Genomic DNA, 18107 nt, shown 5'->3' with positions numbered 1-18107 from the left:
AGCTGGGAGCAGGTCCTTGGCAGCACTGCTGGCACAGCTGAGAGCAGTTCTGTCTCCCAGCTGCCATGCAGCAGATGCTGGCTGAGAGCTACAAGAACAAGCTCCTGCAGATGTCCTACGAGTCCCGGCGGCAAGACCTCGTCAGCCAGGCCTGCTCCAGGTATGCTGGGGGGTGGCTGGGGCTGGGGGCACTGCTGAAGGGCTCTGCCCCCCTTGGCTGTCCAGCAGTCCTGGTGGGATTCAGATGGAGAATCAGAGAATTGGCTAGGTTGGAAAAGACCTTCAGGATCCCAGAGTGCCAGCATGGTGAGGGATGGAAGGGACCTCTGGGCACATCCAGTCCAAGCCCTTGCTCCAGCAGGGCACCCACAGCAGCTTGCCCAGCAGCACAGTGGCCAGGGGGGGTTGGAAGCTCTCCACAGCCTCTCTGGGCAGCCTGCTCCAGGCCTCCAGCACCCTCACACCAAACAACTTTCTCCACTTGTTCAGATGCAACCTGCTGGGGTCCAGTTTGTTTCTGCTGTCCCTGGGCAGCACTGAGAGGAGTCTGGCCCCAGGCTCTTGCCCTCACCCTTTAAGTGTTCCCCAGCACTGAGGAGATCATTGAGACCCATCAGCTGTGGTTGCCTAGCTGCAGGCTTAGGTGACAGCAGCAAACCAAAGCTGATAGTGCTAAATATTCTTCCAACACTAAGTGGCCTAAGAGTGAAGGTTCTCTGTTCAGGGAGGGGAACTGCCAGAGCCCAGCTCCTGGAGAGGCTTTGCTTTGGATGAAGAACAAGTAGGGCCTGGTGCCATGCTGCAGGCAGTGCTGCTCCTGCTCTGCCTTGCTCTCTGGTGCAGGTTTGGGTTGCTTGTGGGGAAGGAGATTTTCAGTCTCTCCACCTCTCCATTCTGGGTTCCTGCTGTCTGCTTTTCCTCACCTTTGTGTCGAGAGCCTCAGCAGTGACTCCATGGCAAATCCATCTTCTTGCAGCCTGGCTGAGATGGACCAGAAGTTCCAGCAAATCCTGGCCTGGCAGCAGCTGGATCAGAACAAAGCTGTGGGTCAGATCCTGCAGCAGGTAGGCACAGGACTCTAACTGGGGAGGGTGGGGAGGCACTGAGGGAAAGCAGGAGCAGGGGTGGCTGGCAGGAGGGCAGGGCTGGACTAAGTCATTGTCCAGCAGATGCTTAACTGGGAGTCTCTGGTGTCCAGCAAACTGAGCTGGGCAGCTGGGAGACAGATGGGTGGATTTTTGAAGTGAACAGAGAGGCACAGACCATGGGGACCAAACCTGCTCTGGTGATCAAGAGAGAGCATCTGGAGACAGAAGTCCTCTCTTCCTGGCAGGGTGACCTGGGGCCAGCTGCCTGCAGGGAGCATTTTCAGAGCCTCTGCTCCTTTTGAATGCCTCAGGTTGAGCCTGAGAGCAGCAGAGCCTGGGTGCTGCACCCAGAGCATTGCAAGGCTGTGCATGAAGAGCAGGAGTGCAGCTGCCAGGCCTGTCTGTAAAGTGGGGGTCACTTTTGGCAGGGTGGGATCTGAGGGATGGGGCTGCCCACAGTCCTGGTGGGGGAGGGCAGTTTCTCAGCCCAGGTGGAGCTGCAGGGCCAAGCCTCACCAAGCAGGATGCTCTCTGTGCCACAGATCGAGATGCAGAAAGCTGCCTTTGAAGCTCTCCAGGTGAAGAAGGATCTTATGCACAGGCAGATCAGGAACCAGGTGAGTTGGCAGCAGAGGGAAGAGCAAGCAGCTGCCCAGCTCATGCTGCCATTCCATGAGATGCTTCTGGAGAAGATCTGAGCTCTGTGAGCAGGGGCAGAGAGCCCCTGCCCTGCGCAGGGCTCCGTAAGGCGGCGCTGGGCAGGGCTGGGTGGGCAGACTGCAGCCTCCCAGCTCCACAGCCAGGGTCGGCGCAGGGCTTAGGCCTGGGGCTCTGCTGGAATTGGCCTTGCTTCAGCCAGCTCGGCGCTGAGGTGGATGAAGTGCTGGAGAGTGGTCACCAGAGGACAGAGCTGCATTGGCTCTGCAGAGGTCATCCGCAGCTGCAGCTACCATTTCCTCCGGGCTGTGTACTTAGCAGGGCTGCTGTTTCCACCTGAGTCCACTGCATCTCCATCCAGCACGTTGGGACTGAGCCATGAGTTCACTTTTCCTTTCCCATCCTTAGCCTGCCTTCCTCAGCTTCCTCCTGCAGAAGGTGCAGTGCAGTAGCTGGGGGGGAAGAGTGAGAGCTGGGGGAGAAAGCAGCGGTTGGTGGTGCACCGAGATGGGTGGCAGGCTCCTGACACACACCTCCAGCATCTTCCCTCTCCTGATCTGAGAGAAGCAGAAGAGTCTTGGCTCAGGAGCTGCTGGATAAGCTCAAGAGCTTGGATATCCAGAGTCATTCAGTGACCAGTCTCTGCTAGCAGCCTATGGACTGTGCATGGACCCTGTGGGAGAGGAGTTTAACAACTCTGCATTGCTTGAGCTGCTCAGTGAGAGCCCTGCAGTGTGCCTGCACCAAGGGGCTTTGTTCCCTGATCCCATGGCTGGACCTTTTCCTGTGGAGATCCAGCCCAGGCTGGAGAAGGGCAGGAGCCCTGCTGCAGAGCCTGGTGTCAGCAGGGACTTGGTGGTTGGTGGCAGCCGTTAAGCAGCGTGGCCTGGGGATGGTAGATGGCAAATAGGTGATCTTGGCTTTGATGTGGGATCTTGGGCAACTCACTTCACCTCTCTGTGTCTCAGTTGCCCCACCTGAAAGAGCAGGACTCACTCTGGGGTTTGCTGCAGCACCTGGAAACCAGGACCCTGCCCCAAGTTGAACCGCGGTAGGAGCAGTGGTGCCAGGAGGACTCTGACAATCAGTTGCTGCCTTCCAGAAGGGCTGCAGAAGGTTTGGTTGAACAAACTGATTGCAGTGCTCCTCTAGACCTGACCAGGAGGTATTCAGAGCAGAGAGACAATTAGAGAGTGGGAGACAGATTATGACCCTGGGAGCTTGTGTCACGGAGGGGCACTGGCAGCCTGCCCAGCCTTCTGGGTGGCTCTGCGGTGCCCTCCCTGCCAGGGCAGCAGCTAGAGCTCGTTTTCAAAAGGGCATAAGTTAAAGTCATTTCAAATGTCAGTAAAAGAAATGTCTCATCTTCTGTTTAGATTAAATTAATAGAAACAGAGTTATTGCAGCTGACACAGCTGGAGTTAAAGAGGCGAGAACTGGACACAGAGACGCTGCAGGTATGTAGGGCTCTGGGGCTGCTCCTCCACCCTCTCTCTCTGCTCTGGGGTCACAGAAGCTCCACTTGCTCCTTTTGCTCCTCTCAGTCTCCAGATTGATGCTTAGTTCAGAAGGGCACAGGACACCTCAAGGCCCTCTTTGTTGTGGCAGTGTGGGAACATGCTCTGCTCCTAGACATCTCCACTTGTTCTGAGGAGAGAGACAGATGAGCCAGGCCTGGTAGCACTGAACTGTTCCAGGTCTGCTGGTGGGGAAAGGCTTTGTGATCCTGTTGTTGGCTGGCCCAGAAGCAGCTGCCTGCCTCACTGCATGCCTTCTTACTTTGTTGTGCTGTGTTTCGTTCTCAGACACCCACCAGTGCTGGCTGTCAGCTCTCCCCTTCACTGCCTCATCTCCCGGGTGGCTCTGCTCTACCATCCCTCTGCCCGAGGGCTGCCTTCATCTCTGGTCACACTCTGGGCAGGGACTGGGTTTGGCTTAACCAGCTTGGCTTTAGCTTTGGTTGTTCCAGCTTGGCAGCAGTTGTTCTCTTGTGTGTGCTCTTTGCCAGGCCAGCTCATCAGTGCAGGCAGCCAACACCCTGCACTCACCAGCAGCAGAGCCCCAGCAGGCTGCTGGGTGCTGGGCTAAGGCAGGATTGGCTCTGAGCCCTGTGCTGGACACTTCCAAGTGCAAGGTTTGGGTTATGTTGCAGAACACTGCAGTGCTGGGGGCCTGATGGTGGGAACCACCCAAAGCTCAGGCAGGGAGGACAAGGGAGCCCAGGCAGAGGAGTTGGGTGACCTCTGCTTGGTGACCACAGGAGCTCCAGGGGAGGGCAGAAAATGAGGCTCTGCCCTGGGACCTGCAGCACAGCGCAGCAGGCAGCAGCCCTGGGCAGCAGGAGACAAGGTGTAAGTCAGTGTCACCTGTCTGGAGACCCTCAGGCTTGGGCGTGTGCACTTCTGCACTTGTCCTTGACACCCCTCATGCAGCAGACAGTTGCTTCCTCACCCAGTTTAGAGATGCTTTAGTGAGGAACTTGGTAAGTCATTGTCATCCCTGGAACAGGTTGCCCAGGGAGGCTGTGGACATCTCATCCCAGGAAGCGTTCAAGGTCAGGATGGATGAGGCCCTGAGCAGCCTGATGTAGTGGGAGGTGTCCCTGCCCATGGCAGCTGGAGCTGGCTGAGCTTTAAGGTCCCTTCCAGCTCAAGCCACTCTAGGATTCTGTGAGTGTGAAGCAGGAAGAAGTGAAAGCACCTCGGGAAAGGGAGGTGTTAGCACAGGTCTCTTGCAAGGTCGGTCTGGAAGGGAGTGATCCCAGCTGGGTGGGTGTCTGCAGTGCTGGTGGGCAGGAGAGCTCTCCTCCTGAGGCTGCCTGGGTGTCTCAGCCCATCGGAGTGGGCTGCCTGAGGTGGTGCAGTCCCCATCCCGGAGGGTGTCTAAGAGGAGGCTGCATGAGGCACTTAGTGCCATGGGTAGCTAACTAGAAGGTGTTAGTGCAAGGTTGGACTCGATGATCTCAGAGGCCTTTTCCAACCTGCTTCCTTTGTGATCTGGAGCAGCACTCACATCTCTCTGCTCCCTGTGGAGGTCCTGACACAGCAAAGCTCTCCTGCCCCCACCAGGGCAAAGCCCCTCTGAGCAGCTCGAGGTGGGGGTTGCCTCTGAGGGGCAGTGGTTCCTGAATCCTGCTGGAGCAGGGCCCAGATGTGGATCAGTGAAGGTTTCCCCACACTCCTCCTGCAGGAGGTCTGCCCTCAGCAGAATGCTTCTCCCTTTGCCCATGGGCACCTGGAGCCCTTGCTGGGCCTCTGCTCAGGCAGAGTGTGAGCTGCCTGGGGCTGAACCGTGCAGATGTCTGAGGTTCCTGAGACAGTTAAGTTCTCACCTCCCAGTGGTGTGGCTGCAGTGGTGACAGCTGCCTGGAACCTGATCCTGCATGGTGTGAGAGCCCAAAGCCAAGAAGCATCCCAGAGGCATGGGGAGGTTCGTCCCTTACCTTGTTCTACCTCTAGACCCACCTGCAGGCTTCCAGAGCTAGTTCCAGTTGGTCTTTCTCTGTTAGGGAAGGGGACCATGGACTGCTGATGGAGTGAGGAAGAGCTGCTGCAGGCCAGCGTGGTCTGGGGCTGCCTGGGGTGTGCTGTGGGTTGGCACCACCAGCTCCTGGGCAGTGGAGGACCAAGAGAAATGGGTCAGCTTGGGTCTGGCATGCTAAGGCTGGGGAAGGCTTCAGGCTCTGGTCAGACAGGCTGAGGCTCCCCCAGGGCTGCCCCAGCTGCTGGAGCTCTTGGTTCTGGTAAGTGTTTTGCTGCAGGCAGGGGCAGGCTGGCTGCTGGCAGCTGCAGGGCGCAGAGCTGTGGCTGCCACAGTCCTTCTCTTGCAGGAGCTGATCTCGGAGCAGCGCCACGCACTGGGCTGCCTGCTGCAGCAGCTGCTCAAAGACAAGAAGCAAAGGGAGGAGGAACTGCAGCAAATGCTGGTAATGAAGGCCCCTAACGAGCTGCTGGAGATGAGGGAGCACAGGGGCTGGCTCCAGGGAGAAAGTCTGTGAGCCAGCATGGGGGTAGAAGGGAGCAGAGGAGGGCTCCGAGGGATGGTGTCCAGATCCAGAGCTTCACAAAGTGCTGATCTAAGCTCTTGGGGCAGAGTGCTGTGCCCTGGGGCACAGTTAGTGCTGCTCCCTGGGGCAGCATCAGGCACCACCAGCAGCAGCCTTCCCCATCAGGACAGGGAGTTGTGAGGAGGGATGAGCACAGTCCCAGTGTCCTTGCATGTGGCTTTGTAATCCTGAGGACTTCCAGAGTCTCCTGAGCTTCAGGAGACCAGGCCCAGTGTCTTGGGCAAAGGGACCAGAGGGATACGGAGCCCTGGACTGGCTTTGGGTGTCAAAGTGAGCTCAGCCTGTGGGAGGCCACAAGTGCCCATCCCACCGTAGCTGTGCCCCTGGCAGTGCTCTGAGCTGGCCTCACACAGCCCAGGCTGCTGGTGTCTGGGTTGGACTTGATGATCTATGAGGTCTCTTCCAACCTTGATGATACTGTGATACTGTGTGGTACATCCAACCTAGGCTGCCTGGAATGCTGCTGGCAGCCTTCCCCGGGGCTGCTGAGTGAAGGAGGCTTTGTCTTTCAGCTGGAAATGGAGGCGAAGAGCGAGACGAGGCAGGAGAACTTCTGGCTGATCCAGTACCAGCGCCTGCTCCGCCAGAAGCCCCTGTCCCTCAGGCTCCAGGTGCCTGCTGCTCTTGCTGCGCTCACTCTAGCTGTGGCATGGGGGAGCCAGGGCAGCCCTGCCTGCTCCCAGAGGCTCAGCCCCCTCAGAACTCTATCACCATCCTGCTCGAAGCAGGAGCTGTGTGCCGGAGCTGCCGTTAAGGAGCTGTGCGTGTGCCGGAGCTGCCCTGAGGAGCTGTGCGTGTGCTGGAGCTGCCGTTAAGGAGCTGTGCGTGTGCCGGAGCTGCCGTTAAGGAGCTGTGCGTGTGCCGGAGCTGGCCTGAGGAGCTGTGCGTGTGCCGGAGCTGCCGTTATGGAGCTGTGCGTGTGCCGGAGCTGCCGTTAAGGAGCTGTGCGTGTGCCGGAGCTGCCGTTATGGAGCTGTGCGTGTGCCGGAGCTGGCCTGAGGAGCTGTGCGTGTGCCGGAGCTGCCGTTAAGGAGCTGTGCGTGTGCCGGAGCTGCCCTGAGGAGCTGTGCGTGTGCTGGAGCTGCCGTTAAGGAGCTGTGCGTGTGCCGGAGCTGCTGTTAAGGAGCTGTGCGTGTGCCGGAGCTGCTGTTAAGGAGCTGTGCGTGTGCCGGAGCTGCCCTGAGGAGCTGTGCGTGTGCCGGAGCTGCCCTGAGGAGCTGTGCGTGTGCTGGAGCTGCCGTTAAGGAGCTGTGCGTGTGCCGGAGCTGCCCTGAGGAGCTGTGCGTGTGCCGGAGCTGCCGTTAAGGAGCTGTGCGTGTGCCGGAGCTGCCCTGAGGAGCTGTGCGTGTGCCGGAGCTGCCCTGAGGAGCTGTGCGTGTGCCAGAGCTGCTGTTAAGGAGCTGTGCGTGTGCCAGAGCTGCCCTGAGGAGCTGTGCGTGTGCCGGAGCTGCCGTTAAGGAGCTGTGCGTGTGCCGGAGCTGCCCTGAGGAGCTGTGCATGTGCCAGAGCTGCTGTTAAGGAGCTGTGCGTGTGCCGGAGCTGCCCTTAAGGAGCTGTGCGTGTGCCAGAGCTGCCCTGAGGAGCTGTGCGTGTGCCAGAGCTGCTGTTAAGGAGCTGTGCATGTGCCAGAGCTGCTGTTAAGGAGCTGTGCGTGTGCCGGAGCTGCCGTTAAGGAGCTGTGCGTGTGCCAGAGCTGCTGTTAAGGAGCTGTGCGTGTGCCGGAGCTGCCCTGAGGAGCTGTGCGTGTGCTGGAGCTGCCGTTATGGAGCTGTGCGTGTGCCGGAGCTGCCGTTATGAGCTGTGCATGTGCCGGAGCTGCCGTTAAGGAGCTGTGCGTGTGCCGGAGCTGCCCTGAGGAGCTGTGCGTGTGCCAGAGCTGCCGTTAAGGAGCTGTGCGTGTGCCGGAGCTGCCGTTAAGGAGCTGTGTGTGTGCCGGAGCTGCCGTTATGGAGCTGTGCGTGTGCCGGAGCTGCTGTTAAGGAGCTGTGCGTGTGCCGGAGCTGCTGTTAAGGAGCTGTGCGTGTGCCGGAGCTGCCCTTAAGGAGCTGTGTGTGTGCCGGAGCTGCCGTTATGGAGCTGTGCGTGTGCCGGAGCTACCGTTAAGGAGCTGTGTGTGTGCCGGAGCTGCTGTTAAGGAGCTGTGCGTGTGCCGAAGCTGCCCTGAGGAGCTGTGCGTGTGCCGGAGCTGCCCTGAGGAGCTGTGCGTGTGCCGGAGCTGCCCTGAGGAGCTGTGTGTGTGCCGCCGGCAGCTGCCAGCCCTCTGTCGAAGTGCCTGCCGGGGGCAGGGGACTGCGAGCACCTCCAGGCAGAGCTTTTCCTTCCAGCTAAGCCCCTGAACAGCTCCGCTCGGTCCCCGAAGCCCCCTGCAAGCCCACCTAAGAGCAGCAGCTCCTGCCCGCTCCTGCCCTGGCTGCGGAGCTGCTGCTCTTAGATGCTCTGAGAGCCGTGGGGGTGGCCACAGAGGGCTGGGGCTGAGCTCTGCCCCCGCCGCCAGCAGCTCCTGCTCTTCTTGGAGCCTTCCCGGCACAGTGCTCTGAGCTGTGCTCGCCGAAGGCTGGGCCCAGGGCTCCTCTGGCTCCTTGGGCTTTTGCAGAACCACAGAGTCGCTCTGGCTGGAAATGCTCTCTGAGATCATCCAGCCCAGACACTTCCTCCTGTCCTGGCACTTGTGCTGTGGGAGCAGAGCCCAACCCCCACCCCACTGCAGCCTCCTCTCAGGGAGCTGCAGACAGCAGTGAGGTCTCCCTGAGCCTCCTCTTCTCCTCAGCTGCTCCTCCCCAGCCCTCTTCTCAGACCCTTCCCCAGCTTTGTTGTCCTTCTCTGGACCTGCTCCAGCTCCTCAAGGTCCTTCTTGAAGTGAGGGCCCCAAAACTGAAGGCACTGTTTGAGGTATGGCCTCATCAGTGCCCAGTTCAGGGGGACAATCCCTGCCTTGCTCCTGCCAGCTGCACCATTGCTGATCCAGGGCAGGCTGCTGGTGCCCTACCTGGGCACACCTTCAGCTGGCTGTTGATCAACACCCCCAGGTCTTGTCTGCTGGGCAGTTTCCAGCCACTCTGCCCCAAGCCTGGGGCACTCCTGGGGTTGTGACCAAGGTGCAGGATGTGGCACTTTGGAGCTCCAGCGTCCCCGGGGATGCCAAGAGCTTCGAGCAGGGCAGAGGGCAGGGAGGGGCACAGTGGCCATGCTGCCAGCTGTCCCTGTGCCTTTCCTTGAGAGCAGGTCTGGAGCTGCCCTCGTGTTTTGCAGGAGGAGGGCCTGGAGCAGCAGCTGGTGGCCCTGCTGCTGGAGCTGTCTGCTGAGCAGTACGTGCCAGTCTTTGCCCACCACCGGCTGTCCCTGCAGGCGCTCAGCACCATGACTGCCAGTGACCTGGAAAAGGTACAGACAACACCTCCACAGCTGCCCTGCTCCCAGCCCGGGCCTGCTTGTGCCGTGCCCGTGACAGCTCTGGCAGGAGGCACTGCTGGGGCTCCTCTGTCACCTCCTGGCATGAGGAGGTGCCAGTGCTGCTCTGTGCCACAGCCCTCGCAGGGTGAGCTGCAGCCTCCCTCTCTTTCAACACCCTCAGATGCACCAGGGCACTTCCCCTCTTCTGGCTTTGACACCTGATGGAGCTGCTTCCCTTGGCATGGGTGGGGGTGGTCTTGCCCAAGAGTGTGCAGTGCCCCCTGGGGAATTCGGCCTCCTTCTTTGCCCCCTGGCAGCTAACAGCTCTCCTCTTGCGCCCCAGATCGGCGTGGCAGAGGCTGGCCTGCAGCATGCCATCCTCAGGCGAGCCCAGAAGATCCTGGCTGTGGCCAGCACCATCCCAGGTACCAGCAGGGCTTTTCTGTCTCAGCTCTGGCACATTTTACCCTCATGGCAGGTCTGAGCCTCGAGTGGGGAGTGGAGCCACGCGGGGCTGGCGAGTGAGGAGCAGGGGCAGGCTGAGCCTGGGCTGTGCTGCCAAGCTCATGCCATCAGCTGCCTCCTTCATCAGAGCCCCCAGCACCTCCTGCCTGCAGCCATGCCCACGGGTGCCGGGTGGGTGGGCGAGGAGTGGCTCTCCTGCTGCTCACAGCTCCTGCTTCTGCTCGCAGAGCTGCTCAGGACGGAGGACGCCGAGGCCCCTGCAGCTCCAGAGCCCAGCGCCCCCCTGGAGGAGCCTCCCAGCCCTGTGGTTCCCACGGCCCCCCCGCTGCGGTGGGACGAGAAGAAGGCAGAGTGTGTGGTCTGCATGGAGCAGGAGGTGAGACCCTGGCACACCAGCGGCAGAGTGAGGGCAGATCCAGCACAGCCCCCTCTGGACAGTGCCTGCCCTGGGCAGTGCCTGCAGGCTCATCCCCTCGGCCCCGGAGCGCAGCCTGGCTTAGGCATCGCAGCGGGGAGGGAGGCAGGGCAGGGCTGCCGGCGGGCTGGGGAAGGAGCTTGCTGGGCTCCTGTGCCAGTCAGTCCCGGAGCAGCTGTGGTAGTTCAGCCCTGCCCCACGGATCAGCCCCACTGCAGTCATGCTCTGCACGGCCCAGACCCTCCTGCCCACGCAGCTCTGGGCTGTGCCCGGGGGTGGAACTCGGGGCTCTGCCACCCACGCTGTGACCTCCGGGGGATCCCCATCTCCTGCCGGGCCGGAGTACAGGGGTGCTGGGATGAGCGTTACAGGACAGCAACACTCTCCGTGTCCTCTCCTCTGTCTCCTTCCCCAGCCCCAGATGATTTTCCTGCCCTGTGGCCACGTCTGCTGCTGCCAGACCTGCTGCGAGCGGCTGCAGACCTGTCCCCTGTGCCGCAAGGACATCGCACAGCGCATCCGCATCTTCCACAGCAGCTAGGCTGGGGGTCAGGCTGCCAGCGGCGCCTCCGCCGCCCCGGACGGGGCCACCTCCCTCTTCTGCTCCCTCTCAGCACCGACGACACTCGCAGAGCATGCCCAGCACTGCCCTCCCCGTGCACCGCCGCACCCAGGAGTCTCGGCAGCCTCCGCGTCCCCTCCTCCTGCCTGCCTGCCCAGCATCCTCTCGCCCGGGAACGGTGGGTGCTGCAACTGCCTGCACCCGGGGCCCCTCCTCTCTGGGTGATGTCTGTGCCTCCGGAAATGCCCTTGCTGAGCAGCTGGCACTTGGTGCCATCTCTGAAGCCACCGTGACCTTGCGGCTCTCTCGCTGTGGCCTGGGCACTGTCATGCTCCTGCATGGCCCCCGGGTGGGAGAATCTCCCGTGGGGGCACTGGGCTAGGGGTGTGCAATGCTCTGAGGTGCTGCCAGTTGGCAAACGTTCTGGAGCTTCTGCTCTGGCCACCCGTGGGAGCATGTCTGGGGCTGCAGCCGTGGGCAGCTGCTGCCAGAGTGGAGCGAGGAGCTCCCTGCCCCCGAATTCCTGCTCCCGTCGTAGGGCAGAGGCTGCAAGCGCCCCAGCTCCAGCACTCGAGGGACCTGCTCGGGCTAGAGGAGCCCAGCGAGCTCCAAACACACCCTGGGAGCAGGAAGCCCTGCTGCAAGAAGTGCAAGTCCAGCAGCAAGCGGCGGGGCTGGGCGGCCGCTCCGGGCGGGTCTGCAGCCTCGTTAATGAGTAAGTGGCCAGCCCAGGCCAGCCGCTCGCTGCTTTCCTTTCTCGACCTTGAGGTCTGAGATAAGCTCTGTCCCAGCACAGCCCTGCCCCCAGGAGAAGCCATTAAAGAGCAGCTGCTTTCCGGGGGGTTGTTTGCTGCCTTTTTCCTTGTGGAGGGGGAGGCCGCTTGAACAGCAGGGGCTGTAGAGCAGGGGCAGAGCCACCGTGTGCCCAGCGGGCACGCTGGCACCTCCTGCTCTCCCATGACAAGCTGTGAACCGCTTGAATGCCCTGGACTTCTCTGTGGGCATTGCTCTGTGCAGAGCAGCCCTGGGACATTCCAGCCAAGGCAGACGTCAGACAGTCTCCTGGGGTCACCTCCTGTGCTATGTCCCCGTGGAGTGGCCCTGCAGGACACGTGTGTGGCCTCGTGGAGGTGGCTGGTGTCTGGCGTGGCAGCAGCACTAGGGGATGTGCCACGGCAGAAGGGCTGGGACAAGCCTGTGTGCTCCCAGCTGCGTCCTTTGGGGCCAGCCCTGGCACAGCTTAACCTGCTGCAGGCACTTGCTGGGTGCTTGGGTGGGGATCTGGCAAATGGGGATGCACGGGGGTGCAGCAAGGGGGGTCCCTGGTGAGGGTGACGCCCAGAGGAGTGCAGGAGGGCGCTTGGAAGGGCTCACCCAGCCAGCTGCCAGCAGTGGAGGTGCTTGGCACCACCTGGGGGTTGAGGAGGAGGAAGGAGGTGGCTGCTGATCTGGCGGGGGGGGGGGGGTGTGGTAGGTTCCAGGCATCTTCTGCTGGGTCACAGCCCTGCAGGGGGCCCTCTCCTGCTCCCCACTCCCTCAGGACCATGCTGGGACCCCACAGGTGAGGCTGGAGCAGGAGAGAGCCCACTTCTGCCAGCTGCCCCTAGACCTGCTCAGCAGCAGCAATGCTGGCACCTGCCCCCTCCATGTCCCACCAGCATCTGGGCATCATCTTTTGGGGTGGTCATGAGTGACAGGAGCTGAGGGCAAGGTCCCTGCCCGCCCATAAATGAGTGCCAGCTTTTCCAAGCATTGCAGTGCCAGGCTGCCCTTTGTCCCCAGGGCCACCACAGCCCCGCGGTGCTAGAGGAGCAGCCTTGCTCAGCCACAGCACCACAGCAGCTGGAGCATCACCTTGGAGCCTGGGGGCTGGCAGCTTGTCCCACCCAGCCAGGGATGGGCAGCTCCCAGCACTCTGGGCCCCGTCCTGTTCAGTATCTTTATTGCTGATCTGGGCCAGGGGATTGAGTCCTGCATCAGTGAGTTTCCAGATGGCACCAAGCTAGGAGCAGCTGTGGAGCTGCTGGAGGGTAGAGAAGCCCTGCGGAGGGACCTGGCCAGGCTGCATGGGTGGGCAGAGGCCAATGGGATGAGACTGAACAAGGCCAAGTGCAGGGTTCTGCACTTTGGCCACAACAACCCCAAGCAGCACTACAGGCTGGGGACAGAGAGGCTGAGAGCAGCCAGGAAAAAAGGGACCTGGGGGTACTGGTAGATAGTAGGCTAAAGATGAGGCAGCAGTGCCCAGGTGGGCAGCAGAGCCAATGGCATCCTGGGCTGGCTCAGGAGCAGTGTGGGCAGCAGGACAAGGGAGGTTCTTGTGCCCCTGTGCTCAGCACTGCTCAGGCCACCCCTGGAGTGCTGTGTCCAGTTCTGGGCTCCTGAATTGCAGAGAGATGCTGAGGTGCTGGAAGGTGTTTGGAGAAGGGCAGCAAGGCTGGGGAGGGGCCTGGAGCACAGCCCTGTGAGGAGAGGCTGAGGGAGCTGGGGGGGTGCAGCCTGCAGCAGAGGAGGCTCAGGGCAGAGCTCATTGCTGCCTGCAGCTGCCTGCAGGGAGGCTGTGGCCAGGTGGGGTTGGGCTCTGCTGCCAGGCAGCCAGCAACAGAAGAAGGGGACACAGCCTGAAGCTGTGCCAGGGCAGGTCTAGGCTGGATGTTGTTAGGAAGTTGTTGTCAGAGAGAGTGATTGGCACTGGAATGGGCTGCCCAGGGAGGTGGTGGAGTCTGTGTGGCTGGAGGTGTTGAAGCCAAGCCTGGCTGGGGCACTTAGTGCCATGGTCTGGTTGGATGGGCAGGGCTGGGTGCTAGGTTGGGCTGGACGAGCTTGGAGCTCTCTTCCAGCCTGGCTGATTCTATGATTCTCTGGGAAATCTACGCCAGGCTCTCCCCACCCTCAGTGTCAGACATTTCTCCCTTCTCTCCACTCTCAATCTCTCTCTTTTAGTTTCAAACCCTCACCCCTTGTCCTGTTACAACAGGCCCTGCTCGGGAGTCTGTTCCCAGCTTTCTGATGAGCCCTTGAAGCACTGCAAGGCCACCAGAAGGTCTCTGTGCAGCCTTCTCCCCTCCAGGCTGAACGCTCCGCCTAACCCAGGTCGGTGCCCCCCACGCTCGCACTCAGACTGCGATGGATGTGCAAGCAGCGCAGCAGCCGGGCTGGGGCAGCGGCGGAGGAGGAGCGTCCTGCTCCAGCGCCCAGCGAGACCCTGCGGCCAGGCTGAAGTTCAGAGCGGGGGTGGTCACCCTCACCCCCCTCGCAGCTGCCTGGGCACGGCCATTGCCCACCTCCGGCCTTCAAAAGCGGCCCCGGGCAGGCCGTGCCGGTGCGCAGCAGCATGGCGCTGGGGCCGGAGGCGGGCGGGGAGTGCAGCATCTGCTACGAGAGCTTCTGGGGCGGCGGCGGCAGAGCCCCCCAGCAGCTGCCCTGCGGCCACGTCCTGTGCCGGAGCTGCCTGCTCAGGCTGCTCTGCCGAGCCGCCGCCGTCACCTTCATCAGCTGCCCCTTCTGCAGGATGGTGACGCTGCTGCCCGAGCTGCCCCTGCCGGGTGCCGAGGCGCCGCCGGACCCCGGCACACGGCGCGGTGAGGAGGAGGAGGAGGGAGGCAGCGCTGCCCCTGCGGACAGCCGCCAAGCCTCGGCGCGCCCCGCGGCCGTGGAGCTGTCGTGCGCGGCTCCCCCGCCTGTGTTCGCCGTCAGCGGGATGGTGTCGCCCTACGGCCTCCGCCGCGGCTCCGAGGCTCCGGCGACCTTCCTGCTGGGGCTGCTGGGGCGGGGGCTGATGCTGGACACGCAGCCCCCCCTGGCCTCCATGGAGAACCTGCGCCTCGGCTTCGCCGCCGCCATCCTCGTCCTCATCGTCTCCACCTTCTTCCTGCTCGTCTTCCTCAAGTAAGTGCGGATGGGCAGGGGCGCCCGTCCCACCCCGCAGCGCCGCACCGGGCAGCCAGCGTGGAGCCAGCCGCGGGGCAGGGACTTCCCGGGCCACGGACGGCGACGCCCTGGAGAAGCCAGCAGAGAGCGCCCGGACCAGGGATCGGCACCCTCAGGACCAGGCTGCCAGCCCCTGCACTCCGACTGCTTAAAGGTTAACTTACTGCAGCGCCTGCCCTCACCCCCCGCGCCTGGCCGCGCTCTGCTGCGCCCCCAGCGCTGCGGCACCTCCGCACCCCGCGGCGGCAGCTCAGCAGGGGGCCTGGCGTGGGGCATCCGCAGCAGTCCTGGCGTGGGGCATCCGCAGCAGTCCCGGCGTGGGGCATCCGCAGCAGTCCCGGCGTGGGGCAGCCAGCAGCAGTCCCGGCGTGGGGCATCCGCAGCAGTCCCGGCATGGGGCAGCCAGCAGAGAGCCCGGCGTGAGGCAGCGTGGGGCAGCCGCAGCAGTCCCGGCGTGGGGCAGCCAGCAGCAGTCCGGGCGTGGGGCAGGCAGCAGCAGTCCCGGCGTGGGGCAGGCAGCAGCAGCTCCCAGCCTGAGGCAGCCAGCAGCAGTGCCAGCGTGGGGCAGGCAGCAGCAGCTCCCGGCGTGGGGCAGGCAGCAGCAGCTCCCGGCGTGGGGCAGGCAGCAGCAGCTCCCGGCGTGGGGCAGGCAGCAGCAGTTTCCGGCGTGGGGCAGGCAGCAGCAGTTTCCAGCGTGGGGCAGCCAGCAGCAGCTCCCAGCGTGGGGCAGCCAGCAGCAGCTCCCAGTGTGGGGCAGGCAGCAGCAGCTCCCAGTGTGGGGCAGCCAGCAGCAGCTCCCAGCGTGGGGCAGGCAGCAGCAGTGCCAGCATGGGGCAGTGTCATGGAGAGTAGCAAAAGCCCCTCTAGAGTCTCCATGTCATGCAGATTTTTAATGCCTCACATTAAAAGCCAGAAGCATCGAAAACCAAAACAATCTTTCAGTCCCATGGGAAGTTTTCTCCCTAGGGCAAGTGAAAGGTAAACACTGGCCATGTTTTCCTTTTACTTGGCGTCAAAGTGGGATGAGAGTGGCCTTGCTTTCCAGACAACAGGCTACTGTTTTGGTTAGTAAAACCGGCTTTCTCAGGCCTACCCAGCACCTGCAGGTGGGCTGGCTTGAGGAGTGGTCTTAGTATTGTTTAGGCAATGTTACCCAATTGTATAAGTTGCTTACTGTCTTGTGCCAATCTATGTGAATAACGTAAGAGTGGTCCGAACTGGTGGGCAAGTCCTGTTTGAACATTATAAAAATGGTGGACAGGCCAGGATGGGGGCCCTTTTTTTCACCCTTTTGGGTTTTCTTGCTCCATCTTGGACCTCGCTCCTGCCTGCTCCAGCCTCGCCTCGGGCGGACACGCCGAGCCGCAGAGGCTGGGAGCCTGCACATGCCTGGACCCTCACCGGGAGAAAGGGACTCCCTACCAAGCTACAGACTGTGAGTAGCTGACGAACTATTAACTCAAACCACAAAGACTCGAAAGAACTCTCTTTAAACATCATAGACTCTTCAATTTGCCATTCTCTGAAATGTTACTTTGACCTCGATCAAAAGAATTCCCAGGGGTGCTGTAGTTTCGGGAAGAGGGAATTCGCATTTTTGCAATAAATCACTGATAAAACAGTCAACGCCTCGCGTGTTTCCCATAAACTCTGCCGCCAAACTGCCTTCCTCGACAGAATTGGTGGCAGCGGTGGGATCGAGGTACATGTAAATACAGCAGAGTTAAAAGTTTACAAATGGCTCAGTTCGGAAGGAGTTCTCCCGCAGCAGGAGATGCCAGACTGCCAGCTACCGCAGACGCTCTGTATGCCAGGTTTGCGTCTGCTTTCGAATCGGCAAGTCTAAGGAACGCTGTGACAGCAACGGCGAGTGAGCCTTTAGAGCAGATAAATGCTAGATCAGCTGATATAAACGTGTCTCTCTACGAAGCTTTTAAAGATGTTGAGGGAGTTGACAGAGAAAGTTTTTTAGAGCTGGGTGTTGGCGTGTTCAGGTCTCAAGTTGATATAGAGGCTTGTAAACATGAGGTTGATGTTTGGAAGTCAGAGGTCAAAAAGCTGAGCGCAGAGAATGCCCGGCAAGAATTGCATTTGGTGAAGGCGCGGCAAGAAATCAAGTCGCTGCAGAGCGAGAGAGAGGCGATGTTGAAAGACGCTGTCAGGCAAAGCTTGAGTTTTCGCGCAGAGCCCGCTGCGGCTGAAGACAGGATGAGAGTTGTGGAGGAAAAGTTAGACAAAGTGCTTAGCCGAATGTCGCGGTCCGGAAGCAGTTCGCATGGAAGTACCCCGCAGACGCAATCGGCCGTTAGCTCCCGCGCGGACACACCGCAGCCGCGGTCGCGTATCGGGTCTCGGACAGAAACTCCTCAGCCCTCGACCCGAACCCAGGAGTCAACCGGTTACTTAGGCTTGCCAGCTTTTACCCCGATATGTCCTGAGAAGTCACCGCAGCCCGTGGTTCGTCAGAAAGAGCCGGTGGCTCATTGGGGTTCGGTAACTACCCCCTCTCAGACCCCGGAGTCGCGGCTCTTGCGCTCTCCGCCCAAGGTCTCTCGCGCCGGTACGCCTTCCCGCCAGCCCGACTTCTTTAAAATGTCGCCGTCATGGCATCTTCCTTCGCCACTGCCTCCCCAGCCAGCGGCAGAGCTGCCCCTGCTGCCGCTCAAGCCATTCGGCTCGGCGCCGTGCCCGCGGGAGGTGCCCAGACAGCCTACCTCGCCGACGCCGCTCCAGCCGCAGCAGCCGGCTCAAGTCCCGGTGATTCCGCCGGCGGAGCCTCTGACGCCTCTGCAGATGCCGGCAGCGCCGCCGCAGCCACAAGTCCTGCAGCAACCGCTCGCAATGCCGCAGGCAGTGGCTACGGTGCCGATTCCAACGGCGCAACCGCATGCTCAGTCTCAGTCCGTTCCCGCGGCGCAGCCACCGGTTCAACCCCAGCTGCCGCCGATTTCGCCGGTGGTGCCGTCCCAGTCCCAGGCGCAGGCGGCACAGCCGCAGCCGCCATCCCAACAGCCGCCATCTTTCCAGCCGCCGCGCCCCGAGCAGCCAGCGCGGAGCAGCACGCCTGCGCAGCGCCACGCCGCGTCGCGGGCTGCAGCCACGCCGATCGGCAGCGACACGGAAGTGGAAGAGGTGCACGGCGAAACAGCGACCACGACCATCAGACCGTACACAGAAACGCAGATAGATGGTCTTAGGGAAACTTATTCCCGCATGCCTAATGAATCCATAATAGATTATGTGTATCGAGTGGTGCAAAGGGGGGCGGAAAGGATTGTCTTATCTCGTGAAGAGGTGGGGAGAACTTACTGGGGACCCGAGGTATTCCTTGGGGATGGTCCTGAGGGAGACCTTGCATTGAGTGCTAGGATCTTTCACTGGGCTGGTGATTATGAGCCTTTAGACAGGGGTGACCCTACAGAGTTTTGGATCAGATCCCCTGATGAGTTAAATGAAGCATTTACTGTGGTTGCCTGTATCCAAGCTGTGAATCATAAGGGGTCATATGCACATGCAATGGATGCCCCAGTAGAG

General features: G+C 61.4%; 1 protein-coding gene across 4 annotated transcripts in view; it reads left to right on the top strand.

Moving 5' to 3' along the window:
• LRSAM1 (leucine rich repeat and sterile alpha motif containing 1) overlaps positions 1-11041 on the top strand; it is a 37052-nt gene extending 26011 nt beyond the window's left edge. For 2 of the 4 annotated variants that reach the window (XM_064170873.1, XM_064170871.1), the window contains exons 17-26: positions 61-160; positions 977-1064; positions 1631-1705; positions 3122-3202; positions 5575-5670; positions 6324-6422; positions 9061-9192; positions 9545-9626; positions 9894-10042; positions 10497-11041. In XM_064170873.1, coding sequence (XP_064026943.1) covers positions 61-160; positions 977-1064; positions 1631-1705; positions 3122-3202; positions 5575-5670; positions 6324-6422; positions 9061-9192; positions 9545-9626; positions 9894-10042; positions 10497-10622 — 1028 coding nt within the window. In that variant the 3' untranslated portion in view covers positions 10623-11041. The remainder of the gene's footprint in view (positions 1-60; positions 161-976; positions 1065-1630; positions 1706-3121; positions 3203-5574; positions 5671-6323; positions 6423-9060; positions 9193-9544; positions 9627-9893; positions 10043-10496) is intronic. The other 2 variants (XM_064170875.1, XM_064170874.1) reach the window with 2 other exon arrangements.
• Positions 11042-18107: the final 7066 nt, after the last annotated feature.

Source organism: Pogoniulus pusillus, chromosome 35 (assembly GCF_015220805.1).
Source record: "Pogoniulus pusillus isolate bPogPus1 chromosome 35, bPogPus1.pri, whole genome shotgun sequence".
In the NCBI taxonomy this organism is placed as follows: Eukaryota; Metazoa; Chordata; class Aves; order Piciformes; family Lybiidae; genus Pogoniulus; species Pogoniulus pusillus.
The sequence above is the reverse complement of the archived record's forward strand: the minus strand, read 5'-3'. Positions and strand labels throughout refer to the sequence as shown.